The 21,197-nt window shown below is 51.5% G+C and overlaps 2 protein-coding genes across 6 annotated transcripts in view; both read right to left on the bottom strand.

Moving 5' to 3' along the window:
- The window catches only part of Fnbp4 (formin binding protein 4), a 30,137-nt gene extending 29,963 nt beyond the window's left edge, over positions 1–174 (bottom strand). Inside the window, exon 1 of the mRNA XM_033756806.1 lies at positions 7–174. Within this exon, the coding sequence (XP_033612697.1) occupies positions 7–67 (61 nt within the window). The 5' untranslated portion in view covers positions 68–174. The remainder of the gene's footprint in view (positions 1–6) is intronic.
- Positions 175–6,394: 6,220 nt separating this feature from the next.
- Positions 6,395–21,197, bottom strand: part of Nup160 (nucleoporin 160) — a 34,180-nt gene continuing 19,377 nt past the window's right edge. Inside the window, exons 21-37 of one of the 5 annotated variants that reach the window (XM_010612392.3) lie at positions 20,272–20,431; positions 19,335–19,404; positions 17,999–18,097; positions 16,963–17,082; positions 15,058–15,153; positions 14,879–14,973; positions 14,702–14,798; positions 14,511–14,616; positions 13,321–13,481; positions 12,151–12,211; positions 11,069–11,179; positions 10,850–10,973; positions 10,472–10,573; positions 9,542–9,683; positions 8,739–8,864; positions 7,791–7,895; positions 6,395–6,903 (exon numbers count right to left, since the gene is read on the bottom strand). In XM_010612392.3, coding sequence (XP_010610694.1) covers positions 6,814–6,903; positions 7,791–7,895; positions 8,739–8,864; positions 9,542–9,683; positions 10,472–10,573; positions 10,850–10,973; positions 11,069–11,179; positions 12,151–12,211; positions 13,321–13,481; positions 14,511–14,616; positions 14,702–14,798; positions 14,879–14,973; positions 15,058–15,153; positions 16,963–17,082; positions 17,999–18,097; positions 19,335–19,404; positions 20,272–20,431 — 1,865 coding nt within the window. In that variant the 3' untranslated portion in view covers positions 6,395–6,813. The other 4 variants (XM_010612393.3, XM_010612394.3, XR_777972.3 and 1 more) reach the window with 4 other exon arrangements.

Here is a 21,197-nt window from a genome sequence, read left to right as displayed (position 1 = left end):
GGGGACCCGGCGGAGAGAGCTGCAGGATGGGCCTGCGGCCGGGTACCGCCCGCGACTTCTTCCCCATCGCGAGTCTGAGCGCGAGCTGCTAGCGTCTGCAGCCGAGAGGGGCGGGCGCGGCGCGGCGCGCAATGAATATTCATAAGCCGCAACTCCGCCTTCGGCCCGCTGTCGCTTCGAGACTGCGAACTGGCAGAGAGTGCGCACGCGCACGCAAGCGCTCTGGGCTTCTGACGCCTCCTTCTGGGCGGAAGGGTGGGCACTCCTCTCGAGGTGTTACGCGATTGGCTATTTTGACCTAGCGTTGAAAGACGTAGCCAACGGAAAAGGAAAAATTGTAGAAGTCAAGCCAATAGTGCGGAAGGACCTGCGTTTTGAGCGACTTCCGGGGGGGCGTCGAGTTCCACCCATGTATTTTTCGCGGAGTCTTTTTCTTTACCTGTCTTGTCCTCCATCTTGTTTCCGTGTTGCGCTGTGCGTGTTCGTGTTGTCCTTCAAGAAGCTAGCTGGGTGTGGGTGTGGGTGTGGGGGTGTGTGTGTGTGTGTGTATGTGTGTGTGTGTGTGTGTGTGTGTGTGTGTGATTATTGCTTGCTTTGGTTTTGGCATTGGTCATTACTTATGATAGTACGATTTATGCTTTTTGTTTTGTTTTTGGTATCGGGGATCGAACTCAGGTCCTTGTACTTGCGAGGCAGGTGGCAGAATCACTGAGCTAAATCCCAGCCCGTGCTTTTTGTTTTTTTGAGGTAGGATCTTGCTGTGTAGTTCATGCCTAATGTATCCCAGGGTGGCCTGGAACTTGCAGTCCCCTGACTCGGCCTTCCACGTAGTTGGGGTTATTGACGTGTGCCCCAGGCCTGTTGATACCCAGCTTTCTCTCTGTTGCCTTAAGAAATACCAGTGGTTGCTCTTCATGTCTCCAGTAGCTATCGCGGTTCCTATTCAGGCATAGTAGAACTATCTAATGTTGCCGGGCGTGGTGGCGCACGCCTGTAATCCCAGCACTCCGGAAGGCTGAGGCAGGAGGGTCGCTGTGAGTTCGAGACCAGCCTGGGCTACATAGTGAGTTCCAGGTCAGTCTCAACTACATAGTGAGACCCTGTCTCAAAGAACCAAACCAAAACAAAAAGTACCTAGTGTTTATTGAGCATTTACTATGTGACTATGCCAGTCACTCTGTCCTTTACGTGTAGAATCGCCCCGGATTCTGACAAACCACCATAAGGGATAGGTATTATTACTGCATTCTCTGTTTTGTGATACTGAAGATTGAATCCAGGGCCTTTTAAAATTTCTATTTTAAGGCAGAGTCCCACTAAGTCTTTTTTTTTTTTTTTGGTACCGGGGATTGAACTCGGGTTCTTGCGCTTACAAGGCAGGCCACCGAACGGCTGAGTTAAATCCCCGGCCCCACTAAGTCTTAAGTTGCCAGTGCTAGCCTCCAACATGCAACCGCCTGCCTCAGTCTTAGGGAGTGCTATTCTAGGGGCCTGGGATTTAGTTCAGTGGTTCCACCGCCTGCCTTGCAAGAGTGAGGTCCCAAGTTCAATCTCTGGAACCAAAAACAGGAAAATAGAATGCTAGTCTAAATGTTGAACGCATTGTCGAATTGATTGTTGACTAAAACATCCACCACTAGAGCAGGGACTTTACTTGGGTTTGTGTGTTTGCTTGTATATAAAATGCCCCCGCCTTTTGTACCAGAAATGGAACGCAGGGCCTTGCGCTCACTGGGCACGGCTGAGCTACATCCCCAACACCACAACGAATGTTTTTGGAAAAAAAAAAAAAAATATATATATATATATATATTCATAAATTTGAAAGAAGGGCAGGAGTACTTTCCTTTTCCGACCTATCACAGGGAATATCTGGGTTTTAATGGTGTCCTGAGATTATAGTTGCCCCCAATTTCTGAAAATTGACCAGCCAATAGCATTTTGAAGCTGTTATCAATGTATGGATTCATTTCATGAGGACAGAGACAGGCGTGGTGGCTCACGCTGGTAATCCCAGCACTTGGGTAGGCCAAGGACGGAAGAGAGAATTTGAGACCACCCTGGACAACATGTCAAGACCCTGTCAAAAATAAAAAGGGCTGAGGATGTAGCACAGCCTGGGTTCATCCCCAGTACAATACACACACAAGGAGAAGTAAGACAGCAAAGTATGATAATGGGCTGTAGGAATCCCGAAGCCAAACCAAGGCATCTAGAAAGCACTGGTAATGGTATCCAGGGGGTTTCTGTGAGGATTAAATGAGACCACGATATTGAACTCTTACCACTGAACATGGAACAAAATAAGCCATGGTAGGCTGGGGATTTAGCTGAGTGGCACCACACCTGCCTTGTAAGCTCAAGGTCCTAAATTCCATCCCTGGTAAAAAAAAAAAAAAAGGAGTGGTAGCTACTATTGGTATAAATGAGCCACTTATTTCTTTGTTTTGCTGTACAGAGGATTGAACCCAGGGCCTTCACGCTGATCTACATCCCTAGTCTCTTTTATTTTTTATTTTTTTTTGAGACTGGGATTTGCCACCCTGCCCAGATTGGCCTGGAGTCTGTGATCCCCCTGCCTCAGCTTCCCAAAGCACTGGGTTCACAGGTGTGCCCACCATACCTGGCAGCTAGCCTTTTATCTACACAGTGTAGGTACTGGTGTGTGTGTGTGTGTGTCTGTGCGCGTGTGCGTGTGCGGGTACTGCTGTAAAACAGGGTGGAGCCAAACTGAAATACACAAGCTGCTCTCATAGGCCCTAGGACAGTGATGGCAAACCTCTCAGAGCTTTCAGTGGTGACAAACAGCTGGCTGCGGTGTGCGTGCCATAGGTTCGCCACCACTGACCTAGGGGAAGCCCACATTCCAGAGGTGATTTAAAAGTTGGGTCACAGAACCGCTGGAGCACAGGAAAGGAGACTCTCAGGAGGGGCTGGGAGTGGTATACAAGCCTATATTTGTTTGTTTTAAGGCTCCTTAGTGCTGAACATGTACCTGTAATCTTTTTTTTGGGGGGGGGTACAGGGGATTGAAGGACTTTGTGCTTGTGAGGCAGGCGGTGACACCACTGAGCTAAACCCTTGGCACTTTGAACTTGTTTAAAAAAAATTTTTTTTTTTTTCAGATGGGGCCTTGAACTCACTGTATAGTCCAGGCTGACTTCAAACTCACTGAGATCCTCCTGCCTCAGCCTCTCTCTGTTGCAACTACAGGTGTGCATCAGCAAGCCTTGCTGATCTTTAGGGTTTTTGTTTTTTGTTTTTTTTGGGGTTTTTTTGGTACCAGGGATTGAACCTGGGACCTTGCACTTGCAAGGCAGGAGGTAGAACCATTGAGGTTACTCTCTGGCCCACGATCTTTACATTTTTAAGAAACAAAAGTGACAGCCCATGTACAAAATACAGAGCCTAAACTATTGTCTGCTTCTTTACAGAGTGTTTATATCTAGGTTCCAAATGGGCAAACATGGCTAAAATCCCTTACTTTGAGAAACTGATAGAAAAATAAGTCATGGTCCTTTACTTCTGGGAGCCTAGCAACTCTGGAATTACTGAGGGTTTTTATTTTTGTGTTTGTTTTGTTTTGCTTTTTGGTGGTACTGGGGATTGAACTCAGGGCCTTCACAGTGAGCCACATCCTCTTTTATCTTTTTATTTGGTGATAGGGTCTAAATTGCTAAATTGCCAGTGCAGATTTAAACTTGTGATCCTCCTGCCTCAGCATCCCAGAGTTTGGGGAGTGAGTGCTGCTGTACAAGGCTCTGAGGGGTGTTGTTTTGTTTGGCTGTCCTGATGACGTTTCAGTAAGACTTAGGTGTCAGGCTGACATTTGACAAGGGAAAGCCGGAAAACACCATCATATGAATAAATGTGTATTAAGTGTGGTCACTCTCAGCTTCCCGGTCAGTCTTTCCCTAGTACTTGTTTTCCATTTTAAAAGCTGAGACTTCCAGGAAGATGGCAGAGTGGTGAGCAGCAGAGAAAGAGCCTCTCTGAGATCTGGTGTCCAGACCCTGGAATATAGCAGTGTGAGGAGGCGGGAAGTGGGCCCCTGGGACCCAGAAGGATCCGAGGTGAGAGCAACGAGACTTCAGCAGAGGAGGTGGCAAGTGGCGCTTTCTCCCTGAGCCCAGACTCACACCTTGGGAAAGGCAACTCAAACGTGCAGCCTGAGGCCTCACGGAGAGACAGACAGCAGTGGACCGCAGTGGCTGAGTTATTCGGGTTCAGTGCCCCCCAGGAGAGCGTGATTGGCCAGTAGCCATCCTAAAGGGCTGAGCTCAGAACTCAGAGCAGCCACGGGCAGGCTCCATCTAGCGGCTCCCAGTGTCACCATGAGGCTGCCACGTTCAAGTGAGCGGAGGTCAAGATTAAACTGGCAGGAGGCACACGGACTGTGGTGGCTGAACAAACTGGGTTCCAGCCTCGAAACCAGCCTGAACTTTAGTGGAACTGAAGGTGCAGGCTTGTAGGATTATCCACCGCCCTACTATAAATCTACAGCTGGCTTGCCACAATTAATTAACACAGACCTGGACTCTCTCTGCCTGTGTTTTCTGCCAGTGACAGCAGAAACAGGCCTTGAAGTGGACATTTTTTTCTTTCCTTTCCCCCCGCCCCGTGGTGGCTGTTCTTGTTTTTATACAAGTGTGAATAGTTTCTATTTTCTTCTTGTTGTTTTAATTTCTTCTCTTTCCCTATTTCTGTCATCCAGCCTTTTTTTTTTTTGGTACCAGCAATTGAACTCTGGACCTTGCTTGCACTTGTGAGGCAGGGAGTGGAACCACTGAGCTCAATCTCTAGCCCACAGAATGTCAATTTGTTTGTTTTTTTTGGTACTGGGGATCAAACTCGGGCCTTGTGCTTGCAAGGCAGGTGGAGAAACCACTAAGCTAAATCCCCCCCTCCCCCCCACAGCCCTTTTAAAATTTTTTGTTCCTTTTTTTTTAAAGGTAAAAGTCTCACTGTGTTAGTCCAGGCTGGCCTCAAACTTGCAGGCCCACCTCAGCCTCCCAAGTGCTGGGATTACAGGGATAGGCCAGGATGACTGATGAATAAACCTTTTACATTTTCTTTTTTTTAGTATTTAGTATGAGGAATATGGGTAGTCTGCAACATTCTGGGAAATTAAGGGAGGTGATCAGCACTGGAGCTTTTCTTCTAAGTAAGATTTACTTATTTTAAAATTTTTTATTTGGTACTGGGAATTGAATTCAGGTCCTTGTGCGTTGTGAGGTAGGTGGTGGCACCACTAAGCTAAATCCCTGGCCCTTTATTGAACTTTTTTAGGGCTGTGAAATTGCCAGGGATGCTGGTGCATACCTGATCCAGCACTTGGGAGGCTAAGGCAGGAGGATAATGAGTTTGAGCCCAAGCTGGGCTACACAGCAAGACCCTGTCTACAAAATAAAAAACAAAATAATATTAAAATAACCATGTGGGGGCTGGGGATTTAGCTCAGTGGTTCCAGCATCTGCCTCGCAAGCACAAGGGCCCAAGTTCAATCCCCAGTACCAAAAAAACCAAACCAAAACAAAAAAGCATGCACTTCAAATTATCTTCCATCAACAGTACCATGGAAAAACTCACATTAGAAGTATATATGTGCTGGCCATGGTGGTGCATGCCTGTAATCTCAGCACCTGGGAGGCTGAGGCAGGATTGCCTTGAGTTTGGGGCCAGCCTGAACTATGCAGTGAGAGCCCGCCTCAGAACAAAATAATACCATGTAAACATGGTATTGAAGGTATAAACATTAAAGGCTAATCAAAAACTCAGAAGTCAAAGGGCACTCACACAAGTAGTATACAGACCATTTCTTTGAAAGATAAGATTTTAATACACAGAATAAAATCTAAGATTTTTTTTTTTTGTTTCCCCCAATTTTTTTTTTTACTGAATCTATCCAGTAAAGTTTGTATTTTGGTTTGGTATTTCACATTATTAGACTTGGCTGGGTGTGGTGGCACACACCTGTAATCCCAGCACTCACGAGGCTGAGGCAGGAGGATCGCTGTGAATTCAAGACCAGCCTGGGCTACATAGTGAGTTCAGTCTCAATTACCTAGTGAGACCCTGTCTCAAAAAACAAAACAAAACAAAGCAAAAAACATTATTAGAATCACCGTCTGATCAAGTCCGGCTTGATTATCATAAATCTCAGACATTAAGAGAATTTACTTTGCTTTTGTAGATGGGTTTCCAGTTCTTCCTTAGCTAAAAGTTTACTTTTTGTCTCAGGGCCAGATTCAAAATATGATTCTCTGGGCTGAGGATTTAGCTCAGTGGTTCCACCACCTGCCTCACAAGTGCAAGGTTCTGAGTTTGATCCCCAGTTCCAAAAAAAAAGAAAAAAAGAAAATTCTCCTTTAAACAGATCATCATTTACTCTTAGGCAAATTAGTACTTTATTGAAGATCATATAAAAACTTCACAATAAATAAAGAAAACAGTACACAAAATCATTGGCCTGTTTGCGATACAGAAAATAGGGTCGGTTCTGGACCAAAATAATCCATCGGCATAGAAAACACAGGGAGGGCGGAGGTCTGCGGGACCCCTTGGTGCACGGTCAGCGAGGATGAACAATACCGCGGCGAGCCAGGAGGGTTTTAATCCGCAGAGGAACAATGTCTTCTGTAGTTTACAAAAATAGAAACTCTAAAAAAGCTGTGACTCTTGCACGGTACAAAAGCAGCTGAGTCTGAGTGAGATCGAGAAAGCACCAGCAGCGAACCCGGCTCTGCCTCCCTCCCCGCGCCGCCCTTCCCGCAGCCCCCCAGAGTGCCGGGTGCCAGGGCCGGGGATGCTGGGTCACAGGTTCAGCCGGAAGAGCAGGTCCCGCGTTGCCTTATCCACTTTTTGCTGGTAGTTGTCTAGTTTGTCAAGGATTTTCTGAGACAGCTATAGGGAAAGAAAGAAATCGTTACTGACCAGCGCAGGGACTGCAGACAGACCAGTGCTGTCACTGTGACTGCCCGTGGGGCTTCACCGAAGTGAGGCTCCACCCACTCACCTCCATGCTCTCCTCGCAGTGCTGGACTCTGTCACACAGTACCTCGAATCCTTGTGCACATCACCCCCACCCCTGGAACTGGGGACTGAACCCAGGGCCTTTACACTGCCCTAATCCTCAAACCTTTTTATTTAGAGATGGGGTCTTGCTAAGTTGCTAATTCAACCAGGCCAGGGAGGGATATTCCTGCCTCAGCCTCCCCGTGTTGGGAATATCGGCATGCGCCATCACACCAGGTTTCTCCTGCCTAACATTGAAAAAACGTTCAAGAGAAGAAATAGGGCTGGGGATGTAGTTCAGCCTATGAACTGTGAGGCCCTGGATTCCATCCCTGGCACCACAAAAAGAGAAAAAGCATACAAAAAAGCAGGAGTAGCTAACACTCTGAATCAGTGTTTGTTTTGTTTTTTGAGACAGGGTCTTGCTATGCAGTCCAGGCTGGCCTTGAACTCCCAGCCTTCCAAGAGCTGGCATACAGGTGTGCACCACCATGTCTGGCCCAGCCAAACTGTTCCTGGGGGGGCTTGAAAGCCAGCTGGAAGGGGACAGGCGTCCTCTCTACGTGGCCTGTGGGCAGCCGAGGGCCAGGATGCGGGTGTCCTGCTTGCCCGCCAGAGCAGGCCGACTGTGCGTGCACAGGAGACTCCATCTTGTCCCCGGTACACAGGCCCTGGGCTCATTCCAGGCCGAGTCCTCGGGGCACTGAGCCCGAGTCAGGCCCGGTGCCCTGGGCCTGTGGGAGCTCACACAGCAGCTGGGCTGGAGCAACACTCACCGCCAGGTTGTGGCTGTTGGCGCTGTTCTCCCCCAGGGCCTGGAGCAGCTGGTCAATGGAAGAGTATGGGAGCCACACCATCGGGGCCGTCGCCGACAGGGGGAACTAGGGGCGAAATGTCTGCGGTTCAGAACCCAAAGTGCACCCTCTTTGGGACACCGTTCTCACAGGACTCTAATGTACAATGTGGTACTGGGATCAAACCTAGGACAGCTCTACCACCATCTACGTCCCCAACCCTTTTGGAGACAGGGTCTCACCGAACTGTCCAGCAAGACTGAAACCTGGATCTTCCTGCCTCGGCCTCTTTCAGCGCTGGGCTTATAGGGCTTAGGTGTGCCCCACCACAGCCAGCCCACTCCCCACAGTGAGGGACTGCGTGCGCGCACGCACACACTCGTACTCATACGTCACTGCCTTTCTCTTCTCTGCCGTTTAATGAAGCTGTCTTACCTAATCAATCAGTCAATCAGCCCATCCTTTTGGTACTGGGAACTGAACACAGGGCTTCTGTACCGACTGACCTATGTCCCTGGACCTTTTATGTCTTAGTTGTCCCAAAGGGACTCAAACCCTCCTGCCTTGGGCCCCCACGTGTTGGGTCATAGCTCACGTCACCACACGTGGCTTCGCTAGGTTCGCTCATGCGTTTGCTCGTTCATTTTGAGACAAGGTCTCACTGGGTGGCCCAGGCTGGTCTCAAACTCAGCGATCCCTCTGCCTCAGTCTGCCAAGTGCTGGAATCAGGCCTGCGGCACCATGCCCGGCCCAGGCAACAGTTTGGACGAAGAAAGGGAACCCTGTTCCCACTCTGTTTAGAACCTGCAGTGCCAGTATTTAGTGGGGTCACGACTCGCAGGGCCGGAAGCTGGCAGGGCACACATGGCCCGCTTCAGAGCCTCACGCTCCCGAGCGTGGGGCCACAGGCGGCAGACCCTGTGCACCCACCTCGATTCCGAAGTACTGATGTCCCTTCCCCAGCACAGCGTCCACGTATTCGGAGACCAGGTCCACAGCCTCTTCCAACAGGTCATACTTCAGGTAGAGCCGGAGCAGCTCGGCGGCGTCCACCTTCTGTGAGAAGTCGGGTCAGGGGCGCACCTGCCTCCCGCCCGAGTGAGTGCACCTCAGGGGGAGCCACCCTGCCCCTCAGGACTGACAGCGTGAACTCTAGAAATGGCGGACTCACCCCGGATGCCCGCTGTCCTGTCCCGCTACGACGTGGGTGGCCTCTATCTGACACAGCAGGGAGGACCTTACCGGAGGCCAAGGGGACAGGACCAGCAGCTCCTGGCCTCCCGGCTTCCAACATGGTGAGCTGAGAAGGCTGCTGCTGTAGTCAGCCAGCCTCAGGGGTGCTCATGGTTATAGAAACCACACTAACACGTGGCCCGTGGACTCAGCGTGCTTCTGTTTTTGAGGCAGGGTCTGTGAGCACACAGCAGGCAGCAACCCAGATGCCAACCTGCGGAACTTTCAATGCCCAGGGCCGTGTGTAGCAATTAAGCCAAATCATTCTTCGTGATTTTGGCCGCGACAGAGAAGCTGCCCGAAGTGTATGTTGGTATGGTCCCATAATTATTATCCCGTCTTCTGCTTTTTACATTCTGAGGCAGGGTCTAGGCTGCCCGGGCTGGGCTCTCAGTTGTGCTCGCTGGGATCACAGGTGTGCACCACCATTCCTGGTTCCCGAACTCACTTAGAAGGGTAACGGGTAGGCTCTTCATCTCTTAGGTTAGGACAGCACGTACCTTGTAACTGTTGATGAGCCAGTTAGGCAGGGGCACGCCGTGCGACAGGAGCTTGTTGATCACACACCGGTGGTGCAGGTTATTCTGCACCTGGTACCTTTCTAGGTACGCGGACAGTAGCCGCCAAGCTTCATCTGTAGCACTTGAGGAAAAGCGAAAAGGACAGATGCGTTGGAGTTTCCCCTGTGGGACTTGGGCCAAACCCAGGGCTCCATACCCAGCCCAGCAAGAAGCAAGTGAAAGGCTAAGAGCGGAGCGGGCACTCACGAGCAGGGCCAGGTGCCCGGGAGACATTAAAACTAGAGCAAGTGGTTTCACTGTACAATCTCTTTTCTTCAGGATTTCTCAAGAAAGAAAGTGGCTTAGATCACTGGTTCCTGAATCCTGCAGAAGCTGACTGAGAATCAGAATGGAAGTGTTTCAGGCTGTTCATCTGCTTCCTTGTGGTGTTTGAAACAGGGTCTTGCTTTCTATACAATTCAGGCTGGCCCTGACCTCACTATGCAGGCCAGGTGTGCGATGGCAGGCATGTGCCCCACCCCCAGCTGCCCAGGTTGGCTCTGAACTTGTGAGCTCAAGGGATCCTCCTAAATGCTGGGATGAAAGTACTTCTGTTTTTTTTTTTTGGGTACCAGGGATTAAACTTAGGACCTTTGCTTGCAAGGCAGGTGTGGTGCCACTGAATGAAATCCCCGGCCCAAAAGTACTTCTTGGTAACACAGTACATTGTTTTGAGAAGGGGACGTGGAGACATCTCACGGCAAAGACATCCCAGTTTGAGTGTTAATCTCATTGTAAAGTCTCCCGCTCTAATCAAAACTCAGCCCCAAGGGGAAGAAAGAGCAAAGTGCAGCCACGTGTGCAGCACAATGGAACCAGAGGGAGAGAGCTGTGCCCGACGCGCCCGGCGGAGGCAGAGCAGCACCGCACCTGGACTCCTTGGTGGTGACCACGGAAGACAGCTGGTTGGCGGCCAGCCAGGCCCAGGCCTCAGCCTGAGCGTTCTCCCCGCCCAGCTGCAGCCGGATGCACCTGCAGGGAGAGGGCGCCCTGAGCACTGTGCAGGCACCGCCGTACTGCACCAGCAGAACTGGAGGGGCAGCGAGGGACCGCGCGGGTATAGCTGGACCCACTGCTGAGCGCTGGCTCCTCCTCCTCCTTCAGCCTCACAAGGAGATCGCTGCATGGATGCAGAAAAGCTCCTCTCTAAACCGCACTGTAGGCCACGGTGCGAGTCATCACCTCACGCGAATGGTAAGGTGACACTTCACCTTAGACGGGGAACCTGCGAAAGGTCACCGCACATACTTGAAAGTAAGCCCCTCGAAGACCGGCGTCAAGGGCAGCCTGAAGGTCTGGCAGAGTGATAAGGCGGTGTCGAAGAGGCCGGCCTGCACCAGGAGAGTGACCATCTCCTCCGCCGACGAGCTTCCTGTGCGAGTGGGAACCGGTGTGAGCGTGGCGGGGCACACGCGACACGGACCCACGGCCACAGCCAAGGCCTCACACTCCACGTGCTTCTCCCACCTGCAACGGCAACTGCCGCAGGGTCGTGGCGGGCCAGCACGAGCCGGATGCGGGCCAGGGAGCACTCCTTCTCCAGGTCCGCCAGCTCCAGGATCTCCACCTGCCGGGCAGCTGGGGCCAAAGCAGAAGACTCAGTCCCCACACTCGGGCGGCGTCCAGTTGTCAGTCCCGCGGGACACTGCTGTTCCCAGGCAGGCAGGCAGGCAGGAGGGAGCTTGGAAAAAGCTAAGTTCAACGCATCCACACAGCCGAGTCAGGCAACACCTGCCTCATTGGCAGTGTCAGTCAGGCCTGGGCTTCGCAGGCACTGGACAGGTCCCTCTGCTGGGCTCTCTGCCATCGCCATCAGAAAGGGCATACACCCCGGGGAAGGGGCAGTGTGAAACCATGTGTCCCATCCACACCCCGGCACGTAACGAGATGTCCCCCAGAGCCTCATGCACTCCTGGAGGGGGTGTGGTACCGATGGGTTTAGCATGGTTCTGGTGTGGACAATGGACTTACTGAAGCCAGAAGACCCACCCTGGTTAGGGGCGCCACCAACCATAAGCTTGTAGCCTGGTTGGAATAAAAAGCAAAAGAAGGAAGTCTGCTTCCGGTCTGCCCTGCCATGGGCTGTTTCTCCTCAGCCACGCCACCCTTCCTTGGAGCCAGCTATGGACTGAAACCTCTACAAATGGTGAACCAAAATATACCGCTCCTCCTCAGTTTTGTGGTTTTGGGTATTTGTCTCAACAACAAGAAAGAATTAAGACAGCTGTCATATCACATAGCAGTATCAAGGAACCTGTGATAAACGGTTTGCCGATGGGCTGATTCAAATGCAATAGGCAACAAAAACATCCGCCTCTCCTTGTGTACGTGTCTGCATCTCTCTCATCGTCACACAGCACTGTCAAAGGTGCTCCAGACTTTTTAGCAGATTAGAATGTTGAAAATAAACTAAAGGAATTTCACTGCCACCCTGGGTGATGTGTGATGGAACAACACTGAAACCACGACGTGACACAAGCACGGCAAGCTAAGGCACACATCTTCATCGAGGGCCACTCCGCGCCAGTCCAGTGTGTGACCCCACTCACCTGGGGTGGCTGTGCACTCGCCGTCATGGCTCCTCTTGGGGGATGTTCCAGGACGATCATACTGGAAGACAAAAGAGATTTACCTGTGAAAACGAGTATTTTTAGTTTGATATTATTAACTGAATCGAAGCTTTCATGTGTAAGTTCTTGCAGTAGGAATTATTTTTATTTTTGCAGTCCTGGGGATTTTACCCAGGACCCATGCAATGAGCTACATTCCCAGCCCATTCTATTTTTTATCTTGAAACAGGGTTTCACTAAGTCACTGAGTTGCCCAGGCCGGACTCAAACTTGAGAACCTCCTGCCTCAGCCTCCCAGAGTGCTGGAATTACAGGTGTGCACCACCACACCCAGCTTTAATAAAAAATTAGCAATTCTTAGAGGTACTGGAACTATCAGTCAAGAAGCAGAATTGTTTGCCAAGTTGGCTCTATAATGTGTTTCCAAGTCCAAGGCCCTGGATTTGCCCTCCATATAAATCAGGTGACTTTCCTTGTTTAGAGTCCTAGTCCCCCTTAGTAACCTGGGTAACAACCTAACAAATGCGAGAACTACATAATCCAAGGAGGTGGGCACTGGCGACCAGTCAGCACAGTAGGAAACTCCAAGTGTGTGTCCTGTGACACAATAACTGTAGCAGAATTAAAAATACGATCAAAATAAAAGCAGCAAGCATTGATTAAGGACTTTCCGTAGGTCAGATATATCATTATTTTTTGTCTATTTTTGAGATGGGGTCTCACTATGTAGTCTGGATGGGGCTCGAACTTACTGTGTGCCCAGGTTGGCCTCAAACTCACAGCAGCGACCCTCCTACCTCAGCCTCCCGAGTGTTGGGATGACAGGCGTGCGCCACCACATCTGGCTGCCATCACTATTCTAATCTTCCCCAGGGCCAATCTGTCGAGCCTACTCTACATCGGAGGAGAACTGAACTGCAGTTCTGGGAGCTTGGCAGAAGCCAGGCTCTCTAAATGGAAACCATGCTGCTCGATGTTCTTCTGCCAAAAGTCTGAAGTTGGGAGCTAAAGCGATCGTGACCTGTACTGATGAGCTGGTGCAAAAGAAGGTGTTAACAAACCCCTCAGGAGAACTGAAAGGAAACAAAGGGAAAAAGAGGGAAAAGCAAAGAGATGCAGTGACCCCAACTGGAGCCCACAGCTCCCTACCACTGCACCAGTGGCGGGCTGCACGATCCACGCGTACTCCGGGCGGATGAGGCGCAGGCAGTTGAGGGCGGCCAGGTAGCAGCTGCCCTGCTTCTCAAGTCCCCGTAGTGTGCGGACTTCTCTGCCTAATCGGGTTCCGTACTCAAACATCACCGTGCCGGCTGTGGGGCAGGAAGGAATGTGGGAGAATTTCAACAATGTGTTCCTTTAGAGACAGAGAACTAGTTACCCCTACCAAGTATTAAAAGTTAAGACTAGCCAGGCATGGTGGCGCACAGCTGTAATCCCAGGACTCGGGAGGCTGAGGCAGGAGGATAGCTATGAGTTCGAGACCAGCCTGAGCTACACAGTGAGTTCCAGAGCAGTCTCAACTACATAGCGAGACCCTGTCTCAAAAAACAAAAAAAAAACAACAAAAAAACTCAAAAAAGTTAAGATAAGTTGAATTTATTTAGAGCTAAAAAAACAAAATAAAACAAAAACCAAAAACCATGTGTGGGAGCCAGGTATGAGTGTACATGCCTGTAATCCCAGCATCCTAGGAGGCTGAGGCAGGATGATTCCAAGTTTGAGGCTACCCCGGAAAATTTAGAAACCTAGGGAGACCCGACTAAAGAAGAAAAGAAAAGATCATGCACTGTCGATGAGGTGGAGACACAAGAACTCTCATGTGCTACTGCTAGAAGCGTAAAGGGTACAGGAGCTCAGGAAAGCAACATGGCAGGTCTTCAGAAATTAAATACAGAACTATCCCAGGCTGCAGCAATTCTGCTTCTGGGTGCATACCACAAAGAACTGAGGGCAGGGACATTCATGTACTGTGTGATATTAGGGATTAAACCAGGGCCCTTACACTGAGATACACACCAGCCCTTTTTTATTTATTAAGTGTTTTGAGACAGGGCCTCTCTATGTAGTTCAGGATGGCCTTGAACTCTTGGCAATCCTTCTGCCTCAGCCTCCTGAGTGCTGGGATTATCAGAATACACCACCATGCCTGGCCCCAGCCCTCTTTACCATACAATTTTGAAATTATGCTTTTTTCTGTACCAGGGATCGAACTCGGGTCCTTGCATTTGCCAGGCAGGCATGGCACCCCGGGCTGCATGCCCAGCTGCACACAGTGCTTTTCTAAAACACAATTACACTACTGAGGAGGCCCCATGGCTGGCACCTGGCTCACAGCCCACCTTTGCGGAAGTTGTGGCGGTGGATGTGGAAGGCGTAGAGAAGCTCATAGTAGTTGTGAGTCGTGAGGTCCACGGCTCTGGCACGCGACTCAATTATGCCCACAACCTGGGGGTGGAAGCCAGGGGAGCTGAGATTAGCCCAGTGCTGGGGGATGAGGTGTTCCTAGCTGCGGGAGGCCGACAGAACCCACCTCATTGTGCAGATTTACGTAAGGAAACTCCACCAGGTCCTGCAGCTGTGAGCGCTCACAAAGGACGACCACCAGCTGCCGTAAGCAGTCCAGCTGCCTGCAGGAGGGCGGGGGACAGGGGCGCAGTCACATGGGATGCAGCTGGTGCTCTGCCTTACCCAGAGACCCTGAACTCACCTGCTGGAGTCGGGAATCTGGGTCAAGGCCTCATATGCCTGGCTGTTGTGACCCAGATCCAAGTGATGTTTGAAGATGCATGTCCTTAAGGTGGCCTGGATAGCAAAAGAGAGCAAAAGAAATGAAAACGCCAGCTCCACTGTGAAGTGCGTGGCACAGGAACTGCAGCGTCTTCTTACCTGCCCTTTCCAGTCATCACCTGCTTCCGTTATTGCCGCTGTGGCCAGCTGGATGACCAGCTCGGGCAGCCCGACGACGTCCAGCAGGCGCAGAACCTAAGCGTAAGAGTGAACGCTGTTAAAATGCGCAGTGGTCTCCAAACTGAAACACGTTTCCAAATTAACTACAGACCTGGGGAGGGTAGGACAAAGCCAAAGGTACCGAGCAGGGACTGGGTGTGGCTGGCGGCCCAGTGCTGGCTGCTGGGCCAGGCTAGGTTTACCCCCAGCGCCGGACGGCGTCACCGAACTGGCCGGGACGATCTGGCCTTCGGTTCTCGTCACATGGGCTGTAGGACCTGCTTGTCTTTCCAGACAGTGCAACTGGCATCACCGTGCGCTGCTTTGTCCTTTGACAAGCGTGACAAAGTAATGACAGCTCCTGAAGACACGGCTGTGCCTGCGCTCTTACGCAGCACGTGGCCTCGGAAGGAAGTGGCACTCACTGCACCCACCACACAGCACCGCGGTCGTGTCCTCTGTCCCTCCTTCGCTGCCCGCATGGCAGCACCAGGAGGGTGGGAGCAGCCTGGCGATCACAGCCCTGTCCCGGGCCCTGACCTGGCGCCCCTCACCAGCTGCTCACGGCGCACTTTTCCTCCTGCCGTCCTGGGCCTGGACCCGGCCAGGGCCCACATGCTGCCACATCACCAGCCCGCACCCCTTTTAGGTTCTGAGACTTGTCACCCTCCTGCCTCTGCCTCCCGAGGAACTGGGGTAACAGGCGTGCGCCACCATGGACGAGTAGGATTTACTGAAGGTGCACAGACGCTTTTCCTGCAGGTCTGAGGTGCTCCAATCTGCGACTCTGTGAGCACTGCGGGCTCCCGAGACAGGAGAGCTCCACACCCAACCTCACGCGAGAGGCGGAAGCCCAGACGCAGGCGGACTACACTGCTCACGAAGCCACGGAGGGTGAGCGGGCCAGGTGTGTGCAGGAGGGGTGGTGTAGGGAACAAAAGAACTGCGGTTTGAGAGGTGGATCCTCGCCCCAGAGGTCTTACAACATGGACCCAAGTATTTAAGAAAACCCAGAATGGAAATCATTTGTGGTCCGAAGCATTTCAGGTAAGGGACACACACACTGCACCAACTCCCACTGCAAGCTGCTTAGGCTGCGGGTGATGTGAAGCGCAGCAAATAACATCAGTCTTACAAAGTCCTAAAGGCCACATTTAGTGAGCACTGATCTTGGGACTTTTTTTCCTTGGTACCAGAGGATCGAACTTGGGTCTTTGCACTTGTGAGGCAGGCAGTGGCGGCACCACTGAGCTAAACCCCCGGATTTGGACTTTTCTGATTGTCCGGTTTAACCTGTACCCACCCTCCTAAATGTAAACAGATATAGGTAAATATCTATTTGTATCATTCATACACACATATCCCCCACCCCGCACTACTGGGGATTGAACCCCAGGCCCTAGTGCTGGGCTAACATCCTCAGCCCTTTTCTATTGTGAGATGCGGTCTTGCTAAATTGCTTTCGCGGAAATCCAACTTCCAATCCTCCTGCCTCGGCCTCCCAGGGCTAGGATTGCCAGTGTGTGCCCCACGCCTGGCTAGGCTCTACTTTTTTTTTTTGGTACTGGAGATTGAACTCATGTCCTTGCACTTGTGAGGCAGGCGGTGGAACCACTGAGCTAAATCCCCAGCCCTGGGTTCTACTTTTTACTGAAGTACGAAGCTGGCTGCCAGTTCACAAGGGAACACCCATGTTACCAGCACACAGTAATTTATTGACAGCTCAAAGCTCACACTGTCTCCAGGCCAATCCACTGTTTTCATGGCAAAGTGCAGGGCCAGCTGCACCGGATTTCTGGCGCGGGCCTGCACAGGTGCGGCAGCTGTGCCATCCACCTGGCTCACCTTGTTGTAATACTGCAGCCTGGGGCTGGATGCGGCCTCCCCGTCCTCGGCACGGATCAGGCGATCTAAGAACTCCTCCTTGCCCACCTCAGACGCCGCCTGGCAGAAGCACTCCAGGGCCTGGGGGAAGGAAGGTGCAGGCGGCGGTGGGTCACTTCCATACTCGGATTGCACTTCCGCTGTGCATGCGAGCAACTGCTCAAGATGCCTATGACTCATTTCCTGACAAAGTCAGAGTTGGATATGTGATTGTATTTCTTCTCTAAATGCTATTAATGAAAAAATTAAAGAGAGCCAGGGTTTTAGCTCAGTGGTGGTGCTCCTGCCTCCCAAGATACGGAGTTCAATCTTCGGTACAGGAAAAGAAAAAAAGAAAAAAGGGCCAGGGATTTAGCTCAGCTGTTCAGTGGCCTGCCTTGAAAGCGCAAGGACCCGAGTTCAATTCCCGGTACCAAAAAATAAAAAAATTAAAAAATAAAAAGCCATTGTACAGATGCGCAGGAAAACACCTCCAGCCACATGGTAATTGAATTTGGGTGGTGGGCATGTGACTGTTCAAAGTTTGGGAGCTTCTGCATACTTGAAAACTTACAAAAAAAGGTGCTCAAAGGAACAATAAGTGTGAACAATCACAAGAAAAACTGCACAGCGCAAAAATTACAATGAAAACAATGTCATAAATCAATACATGTCATTTACAAAAATTAGCTCCTAAAAACACCTGGACAGGGGCACAGGGCTTGTTCTTTATTGCTGGGGGTCGGGGGGTGTGGGGACCTCACCGTGAGCTCATTCCCAGCACCTTCGTCTTTGGTTTGGAGACAGGGTCTTGCTGAGCCGCTAAGGTGCCCAGGGTCGGCCTGAACCACCAGCTCCCTGGCCCGGCCCCGCAGAGCACTCGGTTTGCAGGCAGGAAGCTTTCCGGGTTTCCCCCGCACCCCCATACCCTAACTACACTGTTCAGCACAAGCAGCCAGACAGGCCCTCCGCCCCCACAGCACCCTCCCGCGGAAGGTCAGGCCCACAGCCGGCTCGCCTTGTGCTCCTCGCCCGTGATGAGGTAGCAGCGCCCCAGCATGAAGCGGCAGGAGCCCACGTTGACTTGACACCAGGGGTGCAGTAGGTGGATGTAGTCCTGAAAGGCACAAGCACTCCTGTGAGGAGAGGGACATGATGGGGGATGGGACGGACACATGCAGAGGGAGAAGGCAGTGCGGGATCCGCACGGAGGCTGCTGCGGCTGCTGTTTCTGACAGTTTTACTATGGTCCCAGGCTGGTGTCAAACTTGCAATCTTCCTGCCTCAGCCTCCCAATGCTGGGCAAACTTTACTTTCTAAAATCACCTGGACATTAAATCCTAATCCTTAATACACTGTTTTTTTTTGGTACTGGGGATCGATCTCAGGGCCTTGCGCTTGTGAGGCAGGCAGCAGCACCACTGAGCTCAGCACCCAGCCCCTCCCCTTGATACATTCTTATGGCAGGCTAGATACAGGAAAGCAAACACAGCCGGGCCGCGGTGTGCGTCTCTAGTCCAGCTACTCGGGAGGCCAAGCAGAATGACCGCCTGGGCCCTGTCCAGGCTCCTCGATAACAACAGAAGCAAACACACAAACAGTAGTCCAGTGACAACAGGCACTTTACACATCAGCAATTTTCCAATTTCTGGTATATCGGTTCAGTGACTAAGGACCTAGTAACGGATTTATATAAAGACAGCACTATTTGTTTTAGTAGAAGGAAAACCCAACTAAGAAAAAAAGATACTCCGGAAAAAGTTATGTTAGTAGTGACACCATCAAGAGAGAAGTAGAAGCCAGTCCTGGTATTGCACGTCTGCCATCCCAGCTACTCCGGAGGCTGAGGCAGGAGGATGGCAAGTTTGAGGCCAGTCAGGAGAACCCAGTGAAACTGTTTCAAAATAAAATGAGAAGGGGCTGGGGATCTAGCTCAATGGTGCCCGCCTGCTGGTCCCGAGTTTGATCCCTGGTTAAAAAAAAAAAAAAAAAAAAAAAGGGCTATAGCTCAGTGCAGAGGATCCCTGGGTCCACTCGATTTTCAGTCCTGGGGAGAGAGAGGGATGGGAAAGGGGAGTAGTAGAGAAAATCTTGCTGAGGTCTGTGCGCGATGGAACCTGGCTCCTGAAGAAGGAGCTGCGATTGCCCCAGGCTGGCCTCCAATGCAGGACCTGCTGGCTTCAGCCCTCCAGGTGCTGGGTGTTTGGGTGTGAGCCACTGTATCTGGCCACAAGTTGAACTTCAGGGGTTCTTACAAACAGCCCAATTACAATGCAGTTAATAGTCACACAGAAGAAGCCCGTGGGGGCCTTTTTCACAGGCGTGACTGGCCCCGAAAGGTAGGCAGAGCTCACCTGCAACTGCATGTACTGACAGTTTCCCATCAGACACTCCAGGAAGAGACAGCCGGGACTGCTGGGCCACCTACCACTGGATAAGGACAGCTTTCTACTGCTTCGGCAAAACTTAAATATACACATTGGATATCAAATCTGGAAGTCATGAAACCAATTTTTTAAAAAAATGGGTGTGGTGGTGCACGCCTGTAATCGCAGAACTTGGAACTCTGAGGCAGGAGGATCACTGAGAGTTCGAGACCAGCCTGGGCTACATAGTGAGTTCCAGGTCAGTCTCAACTACAGAGTGAGACCCTGTCTCAAAAACAAACAAAAACAAAAACAAACAAACAAAAAACTCAAAAAAACACAGGGCCAAGGATTTAGCTCAGTGGTGCTGCCTCCTGCCTTGAAAGCACAAAGACCCGAGTTTGATCCCCAGTATAAAAAAAAAAAAAATTTAAACACACACAAACACACAGGCCAGGAGTAGCTCCACAGCGCAGTGCGTGCCCGGCGTGCACAAGGCCCTGGATTTGATCCCCGAATGCCAGAAGGAAAGCACACCCTTTTGCCAGTACAACGCGTTCCGGACCAGAGTCTCTTCTAGAGACTGGCACAGCACTGTCTGCTGAGTGCCAGACACTGCTAGGTGCTGGGTGTCCACTGGCTCCAGAAGCACGGCCCATGCTCAGTGGGAAGCACTGTCCATGGATGAGCCCAGCCCGCCCCAGCAGGAACTGAGCTCTAGGAGGGGTGACCAGGGGCAGGGGCTGGGCCTCGCAGACGCCAGCCAGCACTTGGAGCAGAGCCGAGCACACAGGCACTGCCGGTGCGCTTGTCCCAGCGCGCGCCAAACTTGTGCGAGGCCCGGGGCTGGGGCTCCAGTATCGCGATACCCAAAAACCTTCTGATGCCAAGCAAAAGATTCTTCTGCTTTCCAGCAAAAGGATACAAAAGCTGCAATAAATAATTGGTAACTGTAGTAGCCACTTCCGGCCAGTTCAGTGCTGCCTGGCTCGGTGGTTCCTTTGGCTGAGAGAAGAGATGGGCGATGATGTGTTTTCTTGCAACTTCTTGGAAGAATAACTCCACAATGGTCTGCGGGCTGGATACTTAAAAAGACACAAAGTGAAGACAACCAGTCCGTGACGGTATGCTGACCTTCAGCTGAGGTAGCTTATGCTTTTCTTTTGTGTCTGGACTCCAGAGAGGGCACCACAGGCACCACTGGTGGTGGTCTGCACACTGCCTGGGGTTGCACAGGCGCAGCAGAGGCCCTCCACGCCGCAGTCACTCCCGCCTCAGGCCTCACCACACCCAGGCACCCTCCCTGGTTATCCCCCCACACTGTGGGCACCGCTGTCAGGGAGAAAGGGGTGCCTCCCCATCTGTGGACTGAGGTGATGGGAAGCCACCAGGACTCAGCAGGTTCTGGTTTGTTTTAAGGCAGGGTCTTGGTTTGTAGTGCAGGCTGGCCCTGAACTCACTATGTAGCCCAAGCTGGCCTTAAACTCAGGATGATTCTCCTGCCTCAGCCGGGATGACAGGTGTTGAGCCACCACACCTGGTCAGAAGCTTCTTAAGGGTTTTTTTATTGTTTTATTTTCTGAGTCAGGGCCTCACTATGTAGTTCAGACTGACCCAGAACTCACTTTGTAGCCCAGGATGGTCTTGAACTTGCAGCAATCTTCCTGCCTCAGCCTCCCGAGTGCTGGGATTACAGGCATGCACCACCATGCCTGGCTATTTTTTATTGCGTTTTGAGACAGGGCCTTCCTCTGTAATTCAGCCTGGCCTTACTACTGCCTCAGCCCCAAGTGCTGGGATTACAGGCGTGCGCCCCCAAGCCGTGGGAAAGTGGGAGCACAGAAATGAAGA

Source organism: Fukomys damarensis, unplaced genomic scaffold, assembly GCF_012274545.1.
Source record: "Fukomys damarensis isolate Sample0158 unplaced genomic scaffold, DMR_v1.0_HiC HiC_scaffold_27, whole genome shotgun sequence".
NCBI classification, from domain to species: Eukaryota; Metazoa; Chordata; class Mammalia; order Rodentia; family Bathyergidae; genus Fukomys; species Fukomys damarensis.
This window is presented reverse-complemented; position numbering and strand designations above follow the sequence as displayed.